The 22,392-nt window shown below is 43.5% G+C and overlaps 1 protein-coding gene across 1 annotated transcript in view; it reads right to left on the bottom strand.

Moving 5' to 3' along the window:
* Positions 1–201: 201 nt before the first annotated feature.
* The window catches only part of Thrb (thyroid hormone receptor beta), a 239,456-nt gene continuing 217,265 nt past the window's right edge, over positions 202–22,392 (bottom strand). Inside the window, exons 8-10 of the mRNA XM_027389385.2 lie at positions 8,741–8,887; positions 2,667–2,925; positions 202–612 (exon numbers count right to left, since the gene is read on the bottom strand). Of these exons, the coding sequence (XP_027245186.1) occupies positions 371–612; positions 2,667–2,925; positions 8,741–8,887 (648 nt within the window). The 3' untranslated portion in view covers positions 202–370. The remainder of the gene's footprint in view (positions 613–2,666; positions 2,926–8,740; positions 8,888–22,392) is intronic.

Here is a 22,392-nt window from a genome sequence, read left to right as displayed (position 1 = left end):
TGGTCTTGGTTTTAAGGCTTCTTTAGTCTTCTGCAGTACCATTAGGGTTGCTTCAGTCTCTGACCAGGGACAGATGGGAGCTGGTGATGGCTTGGTGCTGGTGAAATTAATGATTGTCCCCCACTCAACCTTCACTGTTGTGAACCCTCCAAAGCATTCACACTAAGGACTGGAGAACAAAATGCAACAGTTACAAAGACCCACATTCAAGAGACAATTTCATTCCAATCTATGCCATTGATGACCCACTGACCCCTTGATGATCCTACCCAACACAAAGAAACAAGGGAACAACAACAAAAAGAGCTAGAGGTGGAATGAAAGGACACCCAGTAGCGATGCAGGAATGACAAGAACCTGTCCAGTCCATTTAGTCCTCAAATACTTCCAAGAACAGAGGCGGGAAGAGCTCCGTGGGGCATTCCACCTTCATGTGGAGGAAGCGGCTGGCGTGGCAGGCTCCAATCATCCGCAGGTCTGTCACCTTCATCAGGAGTTTGGGCCAAAAGTGTGTCACATGGTGCTTTCGGTAATTGATATAGTGTTCAAAGGCCAACAGGAAACTGTCTTGGTATTTCTCGATTCTCTCAACACAGGCCAGCCCTGGGCGATCTGAGGGGAGGAAAAAGATTGGACATGAATTTAGAGATGGAAGAAGGGAGCTTGTCTGATTCAGTTCCAGATCTGGGGACTTCACTGCTCCTAGAAACGAGTGAGAATGTAGCATGGACTGTAGAATACCAGAGGCCAACTGACAGTTGAGATGGGTAGATCTGGTGGGCCTGGGGTGTGGTGTTGAGGTCTGGTAGGGGTGGGGGGCAGTGCTGAGATGGGTAGATCTGGTGGGCCTGGGGTGTGGTGTTGAGGTCTGGTAGGGGTGGGGGGCAGTGCTGAGATGGGTAGATCTGGTGAGGGCGGTGCCATCTCTACCAGTTCCCCTCCATCACTGAATTATTCCAGAGGAAATGTCTTCATAAAATCCATTTTTCATAAACAGCTGATAACTATGAAAACAAATGCATGGGGAAAAACTTATTAAATAATAAAGTTCCTTTATTAAAGGCAAAGGTTCTTACTGAAGATTTTGTGCCCTTGAGCACTTCCTTGTTAAAAACAGGGTAGTAAGTATTGCAGAGGTGTTAAAATCAGACTAGTATCATATGAACTCTGTCTGTCTGTCTGTCTGTCTGTCTGTGACTTTTTAGGACATACAGTCAGAAGCAATTACAGAAGAGATAACTTTCTCCGCATGTGAGTCAACATTATTAAAATGTGTCTTTGTATCAATAATGACTTAGCTAAAACTTGCTTTCATCCCCTCCATGAATATATTTCCCACATGCCTTCAATTTCTATTTCACTGGGTCACTTTAGAGTGAGGCTGTGTTACAAAGGCAGCCCATAGAGGGGCTCCAAATTTTGTTTCTCTGAGTACTTTGCATTCCCTGAAGACCTCAGGGTCAAGCAACTACTGGCTGTAGCTTGGATACCAGCTGTGCAGTTTTCCCACTGTCTGAACTTTCTCCAGATATATGCCAAATCTCATGAAGCCATTAAGGTCCGTGTAGAATAAGTCTGCTAGCAATAATTTATGTTACATATGGAATCACATGAGGTAACATTGAATTTGCTGGATTCTATTGGTTAAAAGCAAGTCACAGGGAAGGGGGTTACACAGGGTGAGAACAGCAGATAGTGGGAAAACAGAGTGCCCTAGAGTTTCTCCCAAGTCACCAAGAAGAGTTCAGTGTGCCATTCTGTCTGTATTTGAAAATTTCCACAAAATAATTTTAAATATTATTGCTTTTAAGATATCTTCCACACTTAGATTTTATGTAGGAAATGAATTTCTAGGTCAGCTTAAAAATACTTAGCAAGCCGGGCGTTGGTGGCGCACACCTTTAATCCCAGCACTCGGGAGGCAGAGGCAGGCAGATCTCTGTGAGTTCGAGACCAGCCTGGTCTACAAGACCAGGACAGGAAGCCACTACCTCTGTACTGTAGGAGGAAACTAAAACTTGAGCTAGCGTTCCACAGGATAGTGTTGTCACTCATATCTATACTTAGTACAGGTGAAGCCTGAGGTCGGCAAGGGTGGATGATTTTGTCTGTCCAAAGGGAGTCATTTCATAGGGTTTCTGTTGCCCCTCCCCCATATTCCCTACCTGAACTGGGCACCATGCCAAGATTTACACAGTGCTTTAGCTAACCTTCACAGTAATACAGTGAGATAAATATTCTAATTTCAGTTTTATTTAGAGATGTGTAAACTCAGGGAGCTGGATGATAGCATGCTGGTTGGGGCTTCATATGAAGTGGGTAGGTTTTGTGGGCGATGTGGGGATCTGAAGCTTTCTCTGCCAGAGTCTAAGGCCAAGAGAACACACACTTCTGACATACCACTGCTATGCCTATTCTCACAAACAGTCTCAAAGAGCATCTGAGTGAGAGGCCCGTGAGCACTCCAGTGGGTTTCAGGCCAGTCAGAGCTACTCTGCATCATACTCTAGTTACCCTGCACTTGGTTCCCTGTCTGTTGACCCCTCTAGTTTTTTTTTGCTAAGACTCCAAAGCTAATGGGAGACAGATAACCCATTAAATGATTTGAATTAGCACCAAACGCTTTAAGTTCTTTTCCCACCCACTGAGAATCTCGGCACACTCACCTGAAGACATCAGCAGGACTGCCTGAAGCAGGGCAACTTCCGTGTCATCCAGGTTGAAAGATGACAGAGACATGCCCAGGTCAAAGATGGCATCCGACACCACCCCAAGACCCCCGTTTTTAAGCTGGCCCCGTGTCACTGCCATTTCCCCATTCAAGGTTAGAGTCTCGCTCTCTGGGTCGTAGCGCACAGCGGCTCGAAGGGACATGATCTCCATGCAGCAACCTTTGAGAAGGATGATCTGGTCTTCACACGGCAGCTGCAAAGAAGCAGCCACATCAGCACAGAACAAGAAGACAGGCACCGGCCATGGTGTCGGCAAAGCAAACCTACGTTGGCGTTCTCTGAGCCCTCATTCTTCTGTACCTGGGGGGGGGGGACACTTACAACCATTTTTTATTGGTTTGTTTAGAGACAGTCTCCTGTGGAGGGCTGGCTGTCCTGGAACTCACTAATCAGACTAAACTGGCCTTAAACCTGTGGCAATTCTCCTGCCTCTGCCTCCTGAATGCTGCGACTACAGGTATATAACACTATGCCCAGACTTGAACTACTTAAAAAATGTATATGGGTGTTTTGCTTGCACTTATGTCTGTGAACCCTAAGGAGTCATTGGATCCCCTAGAACTAGAGGTACAGATGATTGTGAGCTGTCAGGTAGGTGCTGGGAATTGCATCTGGGTCTTCTGGGAGAGTAGCCAGTGTTCTTAACTGCTGAGTCATCTCTCCAGCCCTGGAAACCACTATTTTTAAAAGCCCCAAGCTGATTAATCTCAGCAGGTCTCCCACTGGTGTTACAGTCACACAGAGGCGTCTGTTAGTCACCCCTTTATTTGGGAGTTTATGCTGTAGTTATACTTGAAAGTGGCACTGAGTCTGGTTCACGCCTCATCTTTTTTATCGTTGGGTAGCTCTGGAATATCCTGCTGACCGCTCAGTTGGCTGCTGTGCTCTTCTGGTTTTTGAAGGAAATTTGCTTCCAAGTGTCTCAGGAGGCACAAGACTGAAATTTGCTTCCAAGTGTCTCAGGAGGCACAATGCTGAAGCCAGATGCAAGTGACCAAGGTGGCCCAGAGACATACAAGCTTTACTCATAGTCAACCAGCAAATCAAGAGCAGAGGTAAAGCCAGAATTAGAGGGTTGTGGCTCCCATGTTTCTATTCTTGGCGACACATATCAGAGTCAATGGACAAACAAAATCTTTCTGTTCAGATTTCAGGTCATTTAAAGCTCATTTGGTTACTATGTCAATTAGATTTTTATGACAATGGACTAATAAAACTTTATAGCAGAACTCTGTGTGGCAAAACAGTAAAAACAGAAATTTGTTTTTTGGGGTTGGAGAGAAAGTTCAAGAAGAATTCAATGTCGAAACCTTTGAAAGGGTCTGAGTAACTGTTACAACTTGGGTTTCATGTCAAGATTATACAGTCATTTTAGTTAAACTTCACAGTAGCACAGTGAAGGACATTCCAGTTTCATTCATGCTTGTGAAAAACAGGCACTCAAAGTGTAACATTCTAGTGTGTGGGTGGCACAGGGATGTTTTGTAGATGAGGCTGGGATTTGAAACTAGCTCTGTCACAATTCAGGCCAATACACACTCCTCAATTCCTAAGCTATGATGAAATTTCCGTAACAATAAATATGTAAATTGAACATGTAACTGGTACAGCTTCTTTTTGGAGATGGGAACTCTTGACTAGTCCAGTTTAGGTTATTGTCTGAAACTAAAAGTAATCTCACTGAGCTGTGTGGAAGACACTGAGCAGTCCACACTCCTGTTCACTACTCAGTCACAGTACCATTCAACTTAAAGTGCTTATATTTCTCTACCAGAAAAGGGTATCCATGCCTATCAATTCTATTATTGTACTCAGAGATTTTCTTTTGTTTAGGTCCTGACTTGTACTCCTAATTATGTTTTGGATACCTGATTCAAGAGGGAGTTGGAAGTGGGAAGCCTAGGCTTGGTTACAGACAGCAGGGGGACAGGCTGGAGAGAGCAGAGCAGAATCCAGTTCAGCTCCTCCATGATTCTTTGTGGGTTCCTCAGGAGCAGCCTGTGGGTCCCGCCTCAGTGTCTCCCAAGCTCCCAGGTAATGCCCACATTACATTTGGAGGTAATAGAAAATCTCTCTCTCTCCCAACATTCCTCCCATTCCTTCCTGTCCTCCATCCCTCCCTTCTTTCCTATTTGGGAACAGGGTCTCACAGAGTCTAAGTTGGGTTCAAACCCCCATGTAGCTGATGCTGAACTTGACCTATGGATGCTGGGATTACAGGCATGCACCACTGTGCCTTGTTTATGTGGTGCTGGGGATGAACCCAGAACTAGGTAAGCATCTACCAGAAAATCTACACACATCTCCATTCCCCAGCATTGCAAAATTTCTAATTAGATAAAACCAGCATTTTCTTTCCCATGTTACGAAGTCTGTGAACTTGGGCAGGTCAGCAAGCCTTATAGATAAAGTGTTGAAGACTGGTTCAAATTCAGATAAAAGCTGAGGAAGCATTTGAAAAGCATCATCAGTGGTTTAGAAACTGGGCCAGATGCTTTTTCCTCTGAGAAGCCTGCAGGATCCTGGTGAGATTTGTAAGTATGTGGGCAAACATCTCAGAGGCACCTGTCTCAATGCTCTCACTATGAGAACATTCCAACAACCACCTGACAGGCAGTCATGGGGGCCCTCAGTCTTCCTGTCTGCTGGGAAGACCATCTAGCTGATGGTAAGATGACACACTCCAGCAGGGGTTCATGTCATGTAGCTCTGCCACAGTCCTCATAGAGCCCTGGTGTACTACTAGCCACTTTGGAGGCGTCATCAGGATCTTAGCAGAGTAAAGACCACAGGCATAGTTCAAATGGCAGATACATTAAACTGCCTCTGCCAAGAGACCACCTGGGATATTCATTCCCTCCATAGGGAGCTCGGGGCCCACAAAATTTATCTTCCTCTTTTGGGTTTCTCAGAGGATAATGTATAGCAGAAGCCTAGAAGACCCCAAACACTGGTAACACCCTGTAAAAATGCTTCTATTTTTTTTGAAAATTTGAGATGAAAACATAACAGAATTGAAAGAGACAGAGTTCTGATGTTGAAATATGTTATATTTCTGACAGGAATTTGGAGAGGTAAGCTTGCTACATCCCTAAATTGCAAAGTTCCAAGTAGCTTTTTACCCACGCCATTCCATTGAAGTAAGTGCATGTTGGTTGCTGTGGGTGGAGGTAGAGTCTTCTTTATTTCCTTCTTTATAAATTATCTCAAACATCTCTTCAGTGATTTATACAGATTTTATATTTGAAAGGCAACATTAAAATTTCCAGTGGTCATTGGAAGAGCACTTGCTGTGTGACTGGCAGGCTAGCTTGAAGGGCCAACTTAAAATCAACAAAATTCCTTTAGCCTTTATGACCTGTAGCCAACACACACACACACACACACACACACACACACACACACACACACACGATGGCAAGGGAGAAGGAAGGAAGAGAAGGTAGACTGAGAGGGAGGGAAGGAGGGAGAGAAAAAGAGACGGAGGAAAGCCAAGAACAGAACCAGTCCAACAAATGAAAAGGGCAAGTGACAGACTCAGTAAGGCTAGGGCACACAGGTTCCTTGCAGACAAGCATACATGCTGAGGACAATAAGAGGTGAAAGAACTCTCTGGTCCTTCTGTTGCATAGCTGGGACTTGCCCTTAGGAAAGAGTGCTGTGAGTAGGGCACAGTAATCAGAATATTCACCATGGCCAGTTTTATTAGTGATAAAAGGAAGGTCCAATGAGAATGAGTCCAGATGATGGTGGGGCAGATTCTTGGAATGCTATGTGACCATCAAAGTCACCTTGTAAAATGATTTTTAAATGATATCCTGCCATTGAGAATAACAATGGTGTCACAGCGTTTCTAATTCTTGGTGTTTGTTATGGGATTCAATATGTTCATGAGATGAATCCTTATAGCTGGGCCCATCTCTCTAATAAAATACTAAAGAGTAGTTTTATGAGTAGGAAGTAGGTCCTGGTGTATTAGCAAATTTATATTTCGTGTGTGTGTGTGTGTGTGTGTGTGTGTGTGTGTGTGTGTGTGTGCGCGCGCGCGCGTGCGCACACATGCATACATGTATAAATGTGTGTACAACAGATCAACATCTGCTCCCAATTGTTGGCAGTACTACTTTGTGGCTGTGGATTATCATTGCTAACTTTATCTGTAAGTGTAACACAGCCTAGAGTCACCTGAAAAGAGACTCAATTGAGTATCCATCCATATCAGGTTGGTTTGTGGGCATGCCTGTGAGGGATGGTCTTGATTGTTAATTGATATAGGAGGGCCCAGCCCACTGTGGGCAGTACCATTCCCTAGGCAGGTATTCCTGGCCTATGTGAGAAGCTAGGTAAGTATGAGCCTGTGAGTGAAACAGTAAGCAGTGTCCCTTCATAGTTCCTGGCCTTGAGTTTCTCCCCAGTCTTTCCTCAATGATGGACTATGACTAGAAGTGGAAGCCAAATAATCCCTTTCTTCCCCCAAATTTCTTTTGATCATGTTTGTCATAGCAACAGAAAGGAAACTAGAACAGGTACTATTTTTGTTCATTGTCTAGAATGTTCATAAATGTTAATTAAAAAATGTGAAAGGTCAGAAGGACAAATGCTTTTGCTATCTCAGTTCCTACCCTCAGCCATGGCTCTATCCTTCTGATCTGGCTACTATGAACACTCAGAAACAGGCAATAAGAGATTTCTCCATCCATTATCTGAGGTCACTCTCATTCCAGCTGGGTTGTCCTTACTGCAAAAGGACAACATAGATGAGCTGGAAGTTAAGGCAGCAGATGGGCATCCTAGACAAGGACACTTGGTTCTCTCAGCTGAGGTAGAACACAATCACTCTCAAAGCTTACAGAAGAGGCTCACTGCAGTCTGTGATGTCTCCAATGCTAACTTTCTGGGCCTTCTTGAAGGTGTGAGGGCAACAGAATTTCACAAAGGGAGAAGTTCTCCAGAAGACACAACCAGCCCTACTGGGCTAGCCAGCGGCTGGATGAAATGTCCTGATGAAACAGATTGGGAGACAGTCCAGCTGGTATATGGTGCTTAAACTTAAGCTCCATTCCCAGAACCCATGGCTTTTACTTCTTAAAGCCAGGCATGGCAGCACACACTTGTAATCCCAGGGCAGGGGAGGAAGAGACAAGTAGACTGCTAAAACTGGCTGGCTAGTTAGCCTAGCGTACTTGGCAAGTTCTAGAGAGACAGAGAGAAGAAATAGCAGCATTGACAGCTGAAATGTGTTCAGTGCTTGTCACTCAGGCAGGGCAGAGGGTCATCACTTTATATGTGTAGTCCGATCTGAACATCCCTTGTACCCTGAGAGACACCACTGAAAGTCTCATTCTAAGGGTGATGTGACTCAGGCCAGAAGACACCAAGACAAGAACATGGTTAGGGTTCTTGCCCACACCCTGCAGTGGTTATGTTCTCACCTGCTGCAAGATAGGGCTGTCAAAATGAGGCAGGAAGTGAGCTGAGGTGGGGAAGGAGATGTGCTAAGTGAGGGAAGAAGTGTCTCTGAGGGAAAGCTGGGTGTGTTTCCCAGGCCTCAGAGGGGCAAGGGAATGAGCTTGTAGGAAAGAGGGAGCTCTACAAAGACAGTGAGAAGTGAGAGTCTTGCACTGTGAGGTCATTTGAGTTCTGTTCTTTTGGATTGAGAATCAACTGCACAGCCATATCTCTGCAATATTCTGTAGAAGGGGTATAGATGGAAGTTCAGACCATGGCAACCTACTCAATAAGCTAATGTTGTCTCTTTCCCAATGACATCTGAAGAGAGAAGGCACAATTGGGGGACCAGCCTTTCTTTTCTTTTGACAGTACTAGGGACATGCATGCAAGGCAAGTGCTCTACCGCTGAGCTGTAGCCTTGCATGTATCCTCATTTTTCATGGACTGTGCTTCCCTCCATGAAGTTCTGCTGACTAGCATTAAACAATACCCTGCACACTTGGTAACCAATGGAATGATTGTGAAAAGTGGCCCAGAAGGAAGAGACATTTCCTCACCTCACAAAACATGGGCAACTTTTTGGCAAAATCCACCACTCTGGTGATTGCTGGTGTGATGATTTTTGTAAAATGGCTGAAGGCTTCCAGGTCAACCTTGCCACCTTCTGGGGCATTCACGATGGGTGCTTGTCCGATGTCTTCTGGCTGAGGAGGAGAAGTGGGAACAATGTCAGCAAAGCCCAAGAAACTTTGGTTTAGTACAACCCTCGTATGGCAGGGAAACAAGACCTATCACTTCTGGTTGCCCCTGTGTGTTGACAAAGTGAATAGCTTTCACATCTTTTATGTCTTTGAGCAAATATGGCCTTGGCCATTGTTTTAATAGGCTATCAGGGATCATGTTCATAGGCTTGTTGAGGGAGAGATGGAAGGGAGTGGGGAAGGAGGGGGAAAAGGGAGGAAGAGGTGGAGGAGGAAGGAAACTGGGCAGTGATCTGGGTTGTCATGCTGGCACAAGGGGTCATACTCAAGTGTGGCGGTGGGATTCCAGGTCACTGGGATGGCACATTCAGGACACCGTGTGTTCTGGGGGTTGTGTTGGGAAAGTGAGCTGTGAGGACAGTAATGGAGGCACACATTTGGTGAGTTCCAGTAAACTCTCGGGGTTCACATTCTTGCTTCTGACTCAGTGCCTAGAGCTCAGTTTCCTTCCCGTTGGGTCTCTTGGACTCCGGTTTGAAGTGCTCTCAGGTGATCACTTGAGGGGGACTATCTCTTAGCCCTCTGTAGGGAAATTGAGTTGTACAGGCTGGGCAAACCTTATGGCCTGCCGGAACATTTGCTTTTCTGTAATGTCTCTAGAGTTCTTTGCTGTTTACTTGCTCAGAGACAATCCATGGCTGAGCTTCTCAGAGTGGATAATGGTGTGGCTGTCACTTGGGGATGCTCTCAGGCCATCCCTGGATATGATTGTTCAGAATCATAGTTTCAGCCTGTCCCCAGGTGACTTGTGCATGGTAGACTTCTCTATATCCACAAGTCCTCAGTGTGCATTCTATCACCTCCCCTAGGGTATCTTTTTCTGTCTCAGTACTTTTAATGAGGACAAACCTCTCCACTGGCTTTTCTTGTCTCTATGACACAAACAACCACCATTTATGTGTGGCCTAACAGCACACCTATCCCAGTCTCCACTTCCTATCCCATGTGGCTCACAGAAGTTTAGGCCTTGAGAAAAGCCCAAAATCAGGCAAGGGAAACAACTCTGTATCATCTGTCCACTTTCTGATGCTGGGAAACAGATGGGCTTTCCAGCGTCCTCCAGGTGTTGTGTCATCAGAGAGATCAGAGACTCATGGCTGTGGGATGATGGGCCGTCTTTGTCTAATGCTATAGTGAATGGATGCAAACAAGACTTGGTTTCTCCAAGACACTAAGTGGTGGGAGTGGGGCGTAGGTAGCAGTGAGTGAGCAGAATTACCCTTCTACACCCACTGGAAGAAGGGATGGGAAGAAGACAATATAAAAACATATTCAACAACAGAAAAACCAATATAACACCACCAGAGTCTAGGGACTCTACACCAGCAAGACCTGAATATCACAACACAGATGAAGCAGAAGAGAGCAACCTTAAAAACAACTTCATGAAAATGATAGAGGCCCTCAAAGAGGATATGAGAAAATCCCTTAAAGAAATGGAAGAAAAAACAAACAAAAAAAATTACAAGAAATCAACAAATCTCTTAAGGAAACAGTTCAAGACCTAAAAACTGAAATAGAGACAATAAAGAAAACACAATCTGAGGGAATGCTGGAAATAGAAAAGCTGGGTAAATGATCAAGAACTACAGATGCAAGCATAACCAACAGAATATAAGCGATGGAAGAGAGAATCTCAGGCGTTGAAGATACACTAGGAGAAATAGACTCATCAACCAAAGAAAACCTTAAGTCCAACAATCCCTAACACAAAATATCCAGGAAATACGGGACACCATGAAAAGACCAAATCTAAGAATAATAGGTATAGAAGAAGGAGAAGAAACCCAACTCAAAGGTTCAGAAAACATATTCAACAAAATCACAGAAGAAAACTTTACCAAGCTAAAGAAAGGCATGCCAATGAAAGTACAAGAAGCTTACAGAACATCAAATAGAGTGGACATAAAAAAGTCTCCTCCAAATAATAATCAAAACCCAAACCTACAGAATAAAGAAAGAATATTAAGAGCAGCTAAGGAAAAAGATCAAGTGACATATAAAGACAAACCTATCAGAATTACACCTGACTTGAAACTCTGAAAGCCAGAAGGTCCTGGATAGATATTCTACTGACGCTAAGAGACCACGGATGCCAGACCAGACTACTATATCCAGCAAAGCTTTCAATCAATATAGATGGAGAAAACAACATATCCCATGACAAAACCAGATTCAAACAATACATATCCACTAATCCAGCCCTACAGAAAGATCTGGAAGGAAAACTCCAACCCAAAGAAGTTAACTACAACCAGAAAAACATAGGCAACAGATAATCCCACTTTACCAACAGCCAAAGAAAAATGGGGTGGAAATCCACACACAATTCCACCACCAACAACAAATCCAAAACAAACAAGAATGAAAAATCAATGGTCATTAATATCCCTCAATATTAATGGTCTTAACTAGCCTATAAAAAGACACAGGCTTGCAGAATAGATACAAAGACAGAATCTATCCTTCAGCTGCATACAAGAAACACACCTCAACTTCAAAGGCATCTATAACTTCAGAGTAAAGGGTTGGAATAAGATTTTCAAATCAAATGGACCCAAGATACAAGCAGGGGTAGCAATCCTAATATCTAATAAATTAGACTTCAAACTAAAATCAATCAAAGGAGATGAAGGAGGTCACTTCCCACTCATCACAGGAGAAATCCATCATGATGAAGTCTCAATTCTGAACATCTATGCCCCAAATACAAAGGCATCCACGTTTGTAAAAGAAGCATTACTGAAACTCAAATCATACATAAAACCTCACACACTTACAGTGGGAGACTTCAACACCCCAATCTCATCACTAGACAGGGCCACCAGACAGAAACTTAACAAAGAAACAAAGGAACTAACAGAAGTTATGACCCAATTAGATTTAACAGACATCTATAGAACATTCCATCCAAACACAAAAGAATATACCTTCTTCTCAGCACCACATGGAACCTTCTCTAAAATCGACCACATACTTGGCAACATAGCAAACGTCAACAGGTACAAAAAAATTAAAATTACCCGCTGTATCTTATCAGACCACCATGCTTTAAAGTTAGAATTCAACAACACAAATTGCAGAAAACCTACAAACTCATAGAAATTGAATAATGCCCAATTGCACCATCCTTGGGTAGAGGAAGAAATAAAAAAAAATAAAGATTTTTCTAGAATTCAATGAGAATGAAGATACAACATACCCAAACTTATGGGACACTTTGAAAGCAGTGCTAAGAGGTAAGGTCATAGCACTAAGTGCCTACATGAAGAAACAAGAGAATAATCACACAAGAGAATTAACAGCACAACTGAAAGCTTTAGAAAACAAAGAACCCAATACACCCCTGGGGAGCAGATGCCAGGAAATAATCAAATTGAGGGCTGAAATCAATAAAATGGAAAGAAGGAGAACAATACAAAGAATCAATATAATGAAGAGTTAGTTCTTCGAGAAAATCAACAAGATAGACAAACCTTTATCCAAACTTACCAAACAGCAGAGAGTGAACATGCAAATTAATAAAATCAGGAATGAAAAGGGGGACATAACAACAGACACAGAGGAAATCCAGAGAATCATCAGGTCAAACTTTGAAAACCTATATTCCTCAAAATTTGAAAATCTAAAGGAAATGGACAATTTTTTGGACAGATTTCACTTACCAAAATTAAATCAACAACAGATAAGCAACTTAAATAGACCTATAACCCCTAATGAAATTGAGGCAGTCATAAGACGTCTCCCAACCAAAAAAAGCCCAGGGCCAGATGGTTTCAGTGCATAATTCTACCAGAAATTCAAGGTACAGCTAATACCAATTCTCCTCAAAGTATTCCACACAATAGAAGCAGAAGGATCATTACCAAACTCTTTTTATGAGGCTTCAATAACCTTGATACCCAAGCCACACAAAGATACAACTAAGAAAGAGAACTGCAAACCAATATTCCTCATGAACATTGATGCAAATATTCTCAATAAAATACTGGCAAATTGAATCTAAGAACACATTAGAGAAATCATCCACCATGATCAAGTAGGCTTCATCCCAGGAATGCAAGGATGGTTCAACTTACGAAAATCCATTAATTTAATCCACCATATAAACAGACTGAGAAAAAAAAAAAAAAACACATGATGATCTCAGTTGATGCCGGAAAAAGCCTTTGACAAAATCCAACAGCCCTACATGATAAAGGTCTTGGAGTAATCAGGGATAACAGGAAAATACCTCAACATAATAAAAGCAATATACATCAAGCCAACAGCCAACATCAAACTAAATGCAGAGAAACTCAATGAGATTCCTCTAAAAACAGGGAGAGACAAGGCTGCCTACTCTCTCCATACCTCTTCAATATTGTCCTTGAAGTTCTAGCTAGAGCAATTAGACAACAAAAGGAGATCAAGGGGATACAAATTGGAAAGGAAGAAGTTAAACTCTCACTATTTGCAGATGATATGATAGTCTACATAAGTGACCTGAAAAACTCTACCAGGGAACTCTTACAGCTAATAAACACCTTCAGCAAAGTGGCAGGATACAAGGTTAACTAAAAAAAAAAAATTAGTAGCCCTACTGTATACAGATAATAAATGAGCTGAGAAAGAAATCAGAGAAACATCACCCTTTAAAATTGCCACAAACAACATAAAATACTTTGGGGTATGCTAACCAAACAAGTGAAAGACCTGTTTCACAAGAACTTTGAGTCTTTAAAGAAAGAAATTAAAGAAGATACCAGAAAATGGAAGGACCTCTTATGTTCTGGTATAGGTAGTATCAACATAGTAAAAATGACAATCTTGCCAGAAGCAATCTACAGATTCAGTGCAATCTCCATCAAAATCTCAGCATAATTCTTCACAGACCTTGAAAGAACAATTCTCCACTTAATATGGCAAAACAAAAGACCCAGGATAGCCAAAACAACCCTGTACAATAAAGCAACTTCCTGGGGCATCACCATCCCTGACTTCAAGCTCTATTATAGAGCTATAGTCCCGAAAACAGCTTGGTATTGGCACAAAAATAGACAGGTAGACCAAAGGAATCAAGTTGAAAACCCTGATATTAACCCACACACCTATGAACACCTGATTTTTGACAAAGAAGCTAAAACTATACAATGGAAAAAGAGAAAGCATCTTCAACAAATGGTGCTGGCATAACTGGATGCTGGCATGTAGAAGACTGCAGATAGATCCTTATCTATCACCATGCACAAAACTTAAGTCCAAATGGATCAAAGACCTCAACATAAATCCAGCCACACGGAACCTGTTAGAAGAGAAAGTAGGTGGTACCCTCGAAGTATTTGATACAGGAGACTGTTTCCTGAACATAACATCAGTAGCACAGACATTGAGATACACAATTAATAAATGGAACCTCCTGAAACTGAGAAGCTTTTGTAAGGCAAAGGACACAGTCGACAAGACAAAATGGCAACCCACAGAATGGGAAAAGACCTTCAACCCCACATCTGACAGAGGGCTGATTTCCAAAATATAAAAAGAACTCAAGTAGCTAGTCTCCAAATCACCAACTAATCCAATTAAAAAGTGGATTGTAAGCAGTGTGGTAAAGTTGTGTACTGTGCATATCACAATAAACTTTGAGGGCCTTGGAAAAAATAAAAAAAGTGGGGTACAGAAGTAAATAGAGAATTCTCAACAGAGGCATCTAAAATGGCTGAAAGACACATAAGGAAGTGCTCAACATCCTTAGCCATCAGGGAAATGCAAATCAAAACAGTTCTGAGATACCATCTTACTCCTGTCAGAATGGCTAAAATCAAAAACACCAATGACAGTTTATGCTGGAGAGGATGTGGAGAAAGAGGAACACTCCTCCACTGCTGGTGGGAGTGCCAACTCATACAGCCACTTTGGAAATCAGTATGGCAACTCCTCAGGAAAATGGGAATCAGTTACCACAAGATCCAGCAATTTCACTCTTAGGCATATACCCAAAAGATGCACATTCATACAACAAGGACATCTGTTCAACCATGTTCATAGCAGCATTATTTGTAATAGCCAGAAACTGGAAGCAACCTAGATGCCCCTCAACTGAAGAATGGATAGAGAAAATGTGGTACATTTACACAATGGACTACTACTCAGCATCAAAAAAAAAAAAAAAAAACAACAAAAACAAACCAAAATACCCCCAAAACAAAAAACAAACAAACAAACAACAAAAAAACCCCAAAACAATGGAATCTTGAAATTCACAGCAAATGGATAGAACTAGAAGAAACCATCCTGAGTGAGGTAAACCAGTCTCAAAAGACAAAAATGGTAATGTACTCACTCATATATGGATTATATCGAGAGCAATGAAGTAGCAGTCTACAATCCACAATGCCAGAGAAGCTAGGAAATAAGGAGGACCCATGGTCCCCCTGAGAAGGGGAAAGGGACAAAATCTCCTAAACTAATTGTGAGCATGGGGGAGGGGAGAGGGAGTTAGAAGAAAGAGAAGGGGAGAACAGGAGGGGAGAGGAAGACAGGAGGGAGCAGGAAGATCTAGTCAGGAAAAGAATAGAGGAGAGCAAGAAAAGAGATCCCATAATAGAAGGAGCCATTATCAGTTGAAAGAGAATTATGCCACTAGGAAAAGGTCCAGAGATCCACAAGGTTGAACCCAACGAACAATCTAAGCAATAGTCGAGAGGCTACCTTAAATGCCGTTCTCCGATAGTGAGATTGATGACTACTTTATATGCCATCCTAGAGCCTTCATCCAGTAGCTGATGGAAGCAGAAGCAGACACCCACAGCTAAATACTGAGCTGAACTCTGGAATCCAGTTGCAGAAAGGGAGGAGTGATGAGCAAACGTGTCAAGAGCAGGCTGGAGAAACCCACAGAAACAGCTGACCTGAACAATGGGTTGCTTATGGACTCCAGACTGGGAATCCAGCATAGGACTGATCTAGACCCCCTGAATGTGAGTGTCAGTTAGGAGGCCTGGATAATCTATGGGTCCACTGGTAGTGAATCAGTATTTACCCTAGTAAACAAATGGACTTTAGGAGCCCTCTCCACATAGAGGGATACTCTCTCAGCCTAGACACACTGTGGAGGGTCTAGGCCCTGCTCCAAATGATATGACAGACTTCGAAGATCCCCCATGGAAGGCCTCCCCTCCCTGGGGAGCAGAAAGGGGTTGGGACAGGGGTCAGGGGAGGAGGGGAGGGGGAGGGAACTGAGATTGACATCTAAAAGAAGCTTGTTTCTAATTTAAATAAATAAAAAAAGAATTACCCTTCCCTATTTGTTGAGTAGTCACAACAAAGCCCACTGCTCATGGCAGGACTCTATGGAGTAGTCACAACAACAGTGCCCACTGCCTGAGACAGGACCCTGTGGCTCCAAACTTCACTGTGTTCCAGATTTCAAGGCCTCACCCCTCATGTCTGGATGCAGAATCAGGCGGGACTAAATGATCTCTTTCTTTCTTTCTTTCTTTCTTTCTTTCTTTCTTTCTTTCTTATTTTATTTTATTTTTGCAGATTTTTTATTTGAATTAGAAACAAGATTGTTTCACATGACAATCCCAGTTCCCTTGTCCCTCCCTTCCTCCCCTACCACCCCTCCCCAACTAAAACCCTACCTCTCACATATACTTTCTGCTTCCCCTGGATGGTGAAGCCTTCTATAGGGTGTTATCAGAGTAAAGGATCTCTTTCTAAGGAGGTTATGGGATGTGCTGCTGCTGGTCTTCTGGGCCCCTCTGAGGATGCCAGGCTGTCAATAACAATGTTCAGCTTGGGACACTGCAGAAATCAACTTACTCCCATATCCTGGTAGTGGTCACATCTCACAGGGCAGGAGATCACTATTACCCTCAAGCTGCCAGTATCTCAGGAGCCACAGTGGTAGCCAGTCTCCGCAAACCTGGGGAAGGATGCTGAGAATGTGTGTGTTCACAGAAAATGTGGGCAGTGTTGACCTCTTTAAAATTTTCCATAGGTCCATCTGTGCGTTTTTTCTTTTCTTTCTTTTTTTTTTTTTCATTTGATTGTTTGGGTGGTAGCAAATGGATGGAATCTGGGTTATGTCATGTTTTCACAGTGAATGGCAATATTCTGGGATAACCAATGGTGTGGCTTTTCTGGACACAGATGGGATAGATGGAATGATGATGTATACAATTCCTGTCCTACTTTCTGTCATTGCCTGAGCTGAGGGAAAATGTACATCAGACCTATTTTGAGGTCACTGTTCCCTGCATCTTAAGAATCTTGTTGGCTTTGATAATCCCTTCTTGCCCAGATCAGGAGGTTGCTTTTGCCTTCCTATCTTCTTCACAAGCCTATCAGAAGATTAGCTGCTAAAATGAGCATGGCCACATAGTAACATGGTAGGAAGCTCTGAGTGAAAAGTACTGATATTATACACACACACAACACACACACACACACACACACACACACACATACACACACACACACACACACATGTAGGAACATCTCAAAAATAACATATTTTTGTATATATGTATGCTTGTGTGTATGTGTGTATATATGCATTAGTGCATATCATGTATATATGTACATATAGAAGCCAGAGGTTGATGTCAGATGTCTTCTTCAGTTGCTTTCTAGATGGTGATGATTATAATGAGGAATTTTAATTTATTTTTAAAATTTATTTATTTCTATTTCACGTTTGTGAATGTTTTGCCTGTATGCATGTGTGCATCACGTGTATTCCTAGTGCCTATAGAAGCCAAAATAAGGTATTGGATCACCTGGGACTGGAGTTACAGATGGTTTTGAGCTTGGAATATGAGTGCTTGGAATTGAGCCTAGACCCTCAAACGTCTATTAGATAGGACTAATTTGACTGTATTGAAATGGTCAGTGCCATGTCCTTGACAATGCTGCTGTCCACTAGTTTTCATTCTGTCTGTGGCTAGAAAAGCAATGGGATCACTTCCTGTGACCAGCAACTTGAAGGAAGGAGGAACATTATGCAAGGGAATATGGCAACAATAAAATTACAGCCCAGATGGAACAGCTTTTCTGTTGGGAAACAAACATCAGAGTGGAAAAAAGCATTCTGTTGTATTATCAAGGTTTATTTCCATAATGGATCTCAGGTACTAGGGAAAAAGAAAAAGAATCTGCAAAGGAGATGAGTTGCCATCTGGTATTTGCAAATGCCCATGTAATTTCCCTGTGGAATTTTCATCCATAAGGACTGGATTCTTCTTGAATCTGTTTGATACCTTATTGTGACCAGGACCTTAGGTCACAATATGGGTTTGAAATGGGTTTGATCCTATGTCCAGTATGTATTTGTGCCGCAATACCAAACTCCAGCACCAATTATGACTCTGGCTTGTGTTCACCTGTTTTGCCTCTGGACCTGCCAGCTGCCTTAGCTTGCGCATAGGGCATTCCAACAGTAACACTGACTTCCTTCCTCCATGCCCTAAATGGACCACCTGGGTCAGCACATCTGACCTCTTCACCTCTATCCCACAAATTGCCTTTGTCTTTTTTACTGCAGCCTTCTGTCTGGATCTTTCCTTCCCCTGAAGCTCCTATTTCAATCTTTTATCTCTGTCTACTGCAAACCCCAACTCAAATCCTGCCTGCTCCTAGACATCTTGCTAGATGACCTCATTTGAAATAATGTTGACCTCGTTTGCACAGTCCTGGTGGCCAATGGGTATCACTATCCTGGTGCTGAACATCTGTTACTCTTATTTTTCGTAGTTATCTAGGCACTCATCCAAGACAGAGACTTCTCAAAGGGAAACGACTAAGGCTTCGTGTTTTTGCCTGCTGTGTACCAGGTCTTTGCCTGAAAGGGGGCAGACAGTATGCTTGTTCATATATTTAATTGCCAGCACATCTCAAGTAAATACTCTAAATGCTGAAATTACAGCAGTGAATAATGTCTTACAAGACAAGTTGTAGTGAGGGGTGATCAAGGATAGGCAAGAAAAATAAATTCACCGAAGAATTGCAGTTAGTGATAAGCCTGGAGACGTCGTTAGTACATCAAGGTCAGGAGATGAGTGGTACCAAGGTCTGGTTGAGAAGCACAGTGGTCAGGGCTTTGACCTGAAGAATGCCACGGTGACAGCTGTCTATGGGGTTAAAGGAGGAATATTGGAGGTAGAGGGAGGAGCCAGTGGTTATGTTTAGAATATGAAATGTTCCTCTTGGGCTCACATGCGCAAACACCTGCTGGTACACTGTTTGAGAAAGTTATGTAACCTTTAGGAAATGGAGCCTGGATGGAGGAAGTAGGGCACTGGCAGGTAATCCATAAAGATTTGCTGCCCAGTCCCCACTTCCTGTCTCTTCTCAGCTTCCTGAGTGCTGATACAAGGTGACCAGCTGCCTCCTGTTCCTACTGCCATGCCTTCTTGGCCATTGTGTGGGCTAGTTTTTATATCAACTTGGGAATAAGCTGGAAAAGGAGGGAACCTCACTGAGAAAATGCCCTCATAAGATCTGGTAAGGCATTTCTCCTAAGCAATGATGGATGGAAGAGGGCAAAGCCCATTGTGGGTCGTACCATCCCTGGGCTGGTAGTCTTGGGTTTTATAAGAAAAAGGCTGAGCAAGCCATGGGGAGCAAGCCAGTAACCATGGCCTCTGCATTAGCTCCTGCCTCTAGGATCCTGCCCTGCATGAGCCCCTTCCCTGACTTCCCTTGGAATGGACTATTACCTGTAAGTGTGAGCTGAAATAGTCCCTTTGCACCCCCAGGTTGCATTGGTCATGGTGTTTTGTCACAGCACTAGTAACCCTAACTAGGATGGTCCCAATGAACTAGTCTCCTCAAACTGTAAGCCCAAGGAAGCCTTCCTTCCTTGAAGCTGCTTATTGTCAGGGATTTGTCAGAATTCTGAGAAGAGTAACTAATACACCAGTGCAGAGTTCAGAGGATGGAGGAGAGATCCAGAGGGATGGAGCCCAGCAGAGAAGCATCGTGCTGGACCCCATGGATCATAGGGGGAGAGAAATATCTAAATCTAAAACAATGCTCAATGAGGGTCTACAAACAGAACAGAGGCCTGATGAGATATCTGGCTGCTGTTTTGGGGAAGGGTTGAGTCAAAGTGAGAAGCTTCTACTGACAGGCTGAGTTGGGCTACACTATGGGCTTGGAGTAAAACAGTCAGAAGTGGGGCACTTAGGAAGATGCTCTGGATGTAGACTCAGAAACCTACAGCCGCCTGGCTCCTCTGGGCAGTGGAGACAGAGAGGTACAGAAAAGGGGTTCAGGTGTATGCAGGCATCAGTCTCCGCTCAGCACTGGGGAGGACGGGGTTACACAGATCTCTGCCAGCTGGCTCTCCGTGTTGAGGTTTCCTTAGCATTGTTCAAGGTAAGTAGGAGATGTGGCCAGTTGGCCTTGTTTCAATGGCTGGCTAGAAGCCAAGGACATCTCAGCTTAGCCTAGCAGCTCTCTGGCACTCTCATCCACCTGGCTGAGTCCTCTTTGTTTGTTCAACAGGTGTCTGCTCACACTATTACAAAGCCATATAGAAGGACCCTGACACTCAGGACCTTGGGGCCTTGGATGTGACTCCTGGCTTATACTTCCTGGGAGGAACAGGATAAGATGGTGAGAGTGTCAAGAGGTGGGGATGATGCATGGAGCACGAGATGCCTGGCACCACTGTACCTTTACAGTGGCCAGTTTTACACCATTTGAGATACCCACAAAGCAAATAAACTGTAGGCCAGTGTGTGACATAGCTTCCTCAAGGTCACACAATTAGGCCCAGGCTCTTTGGCTCCAGTGTCTGCTCCCACACAGCTAGGTTCTCCTGCTTGCTTCTGAAATGAGAATGATTTGGGGTGGTAGACTATGCTTGTCCCCTGATCTGACCACATAGACCACCAATGGACATATCTGATGCTCCAGGCTGTGCCCCTCTGACACTGTACAGTTAAGAATGTGGACACAGGGCAGTGATTTTGCTAGGGGGGAGGTTTGGGGGAACGAGGGCCAGTCTGTCCTGACTCTAAAGGTCACATTTTATACTTGTATAGAAAGTCTGCCAGCTGCGCCTCTCTGGTGAGCCAGAGAGGAGAATAGTGGCACAGTGTCACAAGATGATGACGACAGTGTACACAGGGGGCTGTTAGTGGGTGTGGGCTTTGTACCAACATCTTCCTGCCACTGAGAGGGTAGAAACAAGCCTCCCTCCTCAGCCCACTTCTGCTTTTCATAACAGTGTCTTCACTGTTGAAAACATTTCTGTAACCTCGGAGATTGCAGTAGATTGAAGAAAAGCATGAAAACAACATGGTTTAAATGCTTTTGGATGGGGTTTGACAGCATGGTTTTAAGTTCATTATGAAATGGCATGGATTTTACAAAAATTCCCCATTTGCCAAACACTCTCATTTTCTCAGATGGAAATACATCTGAAAACCAGATCAACCCTGAAAGGTTCAGGCATTATGCTGGCCTGCCCCTGTTACCTGGTGGAATCCATTCAGGCAATACCCTGGTCAGCCCAAGGTTCCATGGGAAAGAAGTCTGCACGCAGGTGCAGAGCACCCCTTTAAAAGATAGGCTCCTGCCCCTTTACGCGCGCTCTCTCTCTCTCTCTCTCTCTCTCTCTCTCTCTCTCTCTCTCTCTCTCTCTCTCTCCCCTCTCTCTCTCTCTTTCTCTCTCTCTCTCTCTCTCTCTCTGTGCTCTCCCGTCTCTGTTTCCCCGCTCTCTCTCTCTATGGTGATCGGCCATGGCGGTCAGCCATTTACCCTGTTCCTCTTCTTAGTCTACCCATTCTGTCGGGCCTTAAGTCTTAAGTCTCATGTCTCAGAAATTTCTCTTTTCTTCTTTTTAAACAAAACAATAACAACCCCCCCATTTCTTTTTCTGACTTGGTTGGAACCTGTCCTTAGGGGACAAATGAAGAAGCGGTTCTTTTGGGGGATCAGATACTCATTCCTGGTAAGTGAATAGTGTAGCTTCCATGACAGCATATGGTTCTTAATCCTTCATGGCTACTGTGTTACCAAGGCCACACGTGTCTTCACATCCCTTTCCAGAACAAAGTGGAGCATCAGCACATAAAAACCAATGCAATAGTATATAGTGCTCTAAACACAAAGAGGGCACACCAACCTGAAAATGTCCTTCTGGCCATGGCAAACTTTTGGTACATAGACATTGTTCTAGTTTGCTTTCTGTTGCTGTGATAATACACCTTCACCAAAAGCAACTTGACAGAGGAAAGGGTTTGTTTAGCTTATACTTCCTTGTCATAGCCTCTCATTGAGGGGAGCCAGGGAGGAGAATAATGGCACAGTGTCACCAAATGATAACAACAAGCAAGAACTCAAGCAAGAGCTTGAAGGCAGGCCTGCCTGCTAGTCCCAGTGGATACTTTTTAGACAGAAAAATAGATCTTGGACTGGAGAGGTGGCTCAGGTAAAGAGTGTATACTGCTCTT

The sequence above is a fragment of the Cricetulus griseus genome (assembly GCF_003668045.3).
Source record: "Cricetulus griseus strain 17A/GY chromosome 1 unlocalized genomic scaffold, alternate assembly CriGri-PICRH-1.0 chr1_1, whole genome shotgun sequence".
NCBI classification, from domain to species: Eukaryota; Metazoa; Chordata; class Mammalia; order Rodentia; family Cricetidae; genus Cricetulus; species Cricetulus griseus.
Note: the sequence above shows the minus strand (reverse complement) of the source record. Positions and strands in the feature narration are given on the sequence as shown.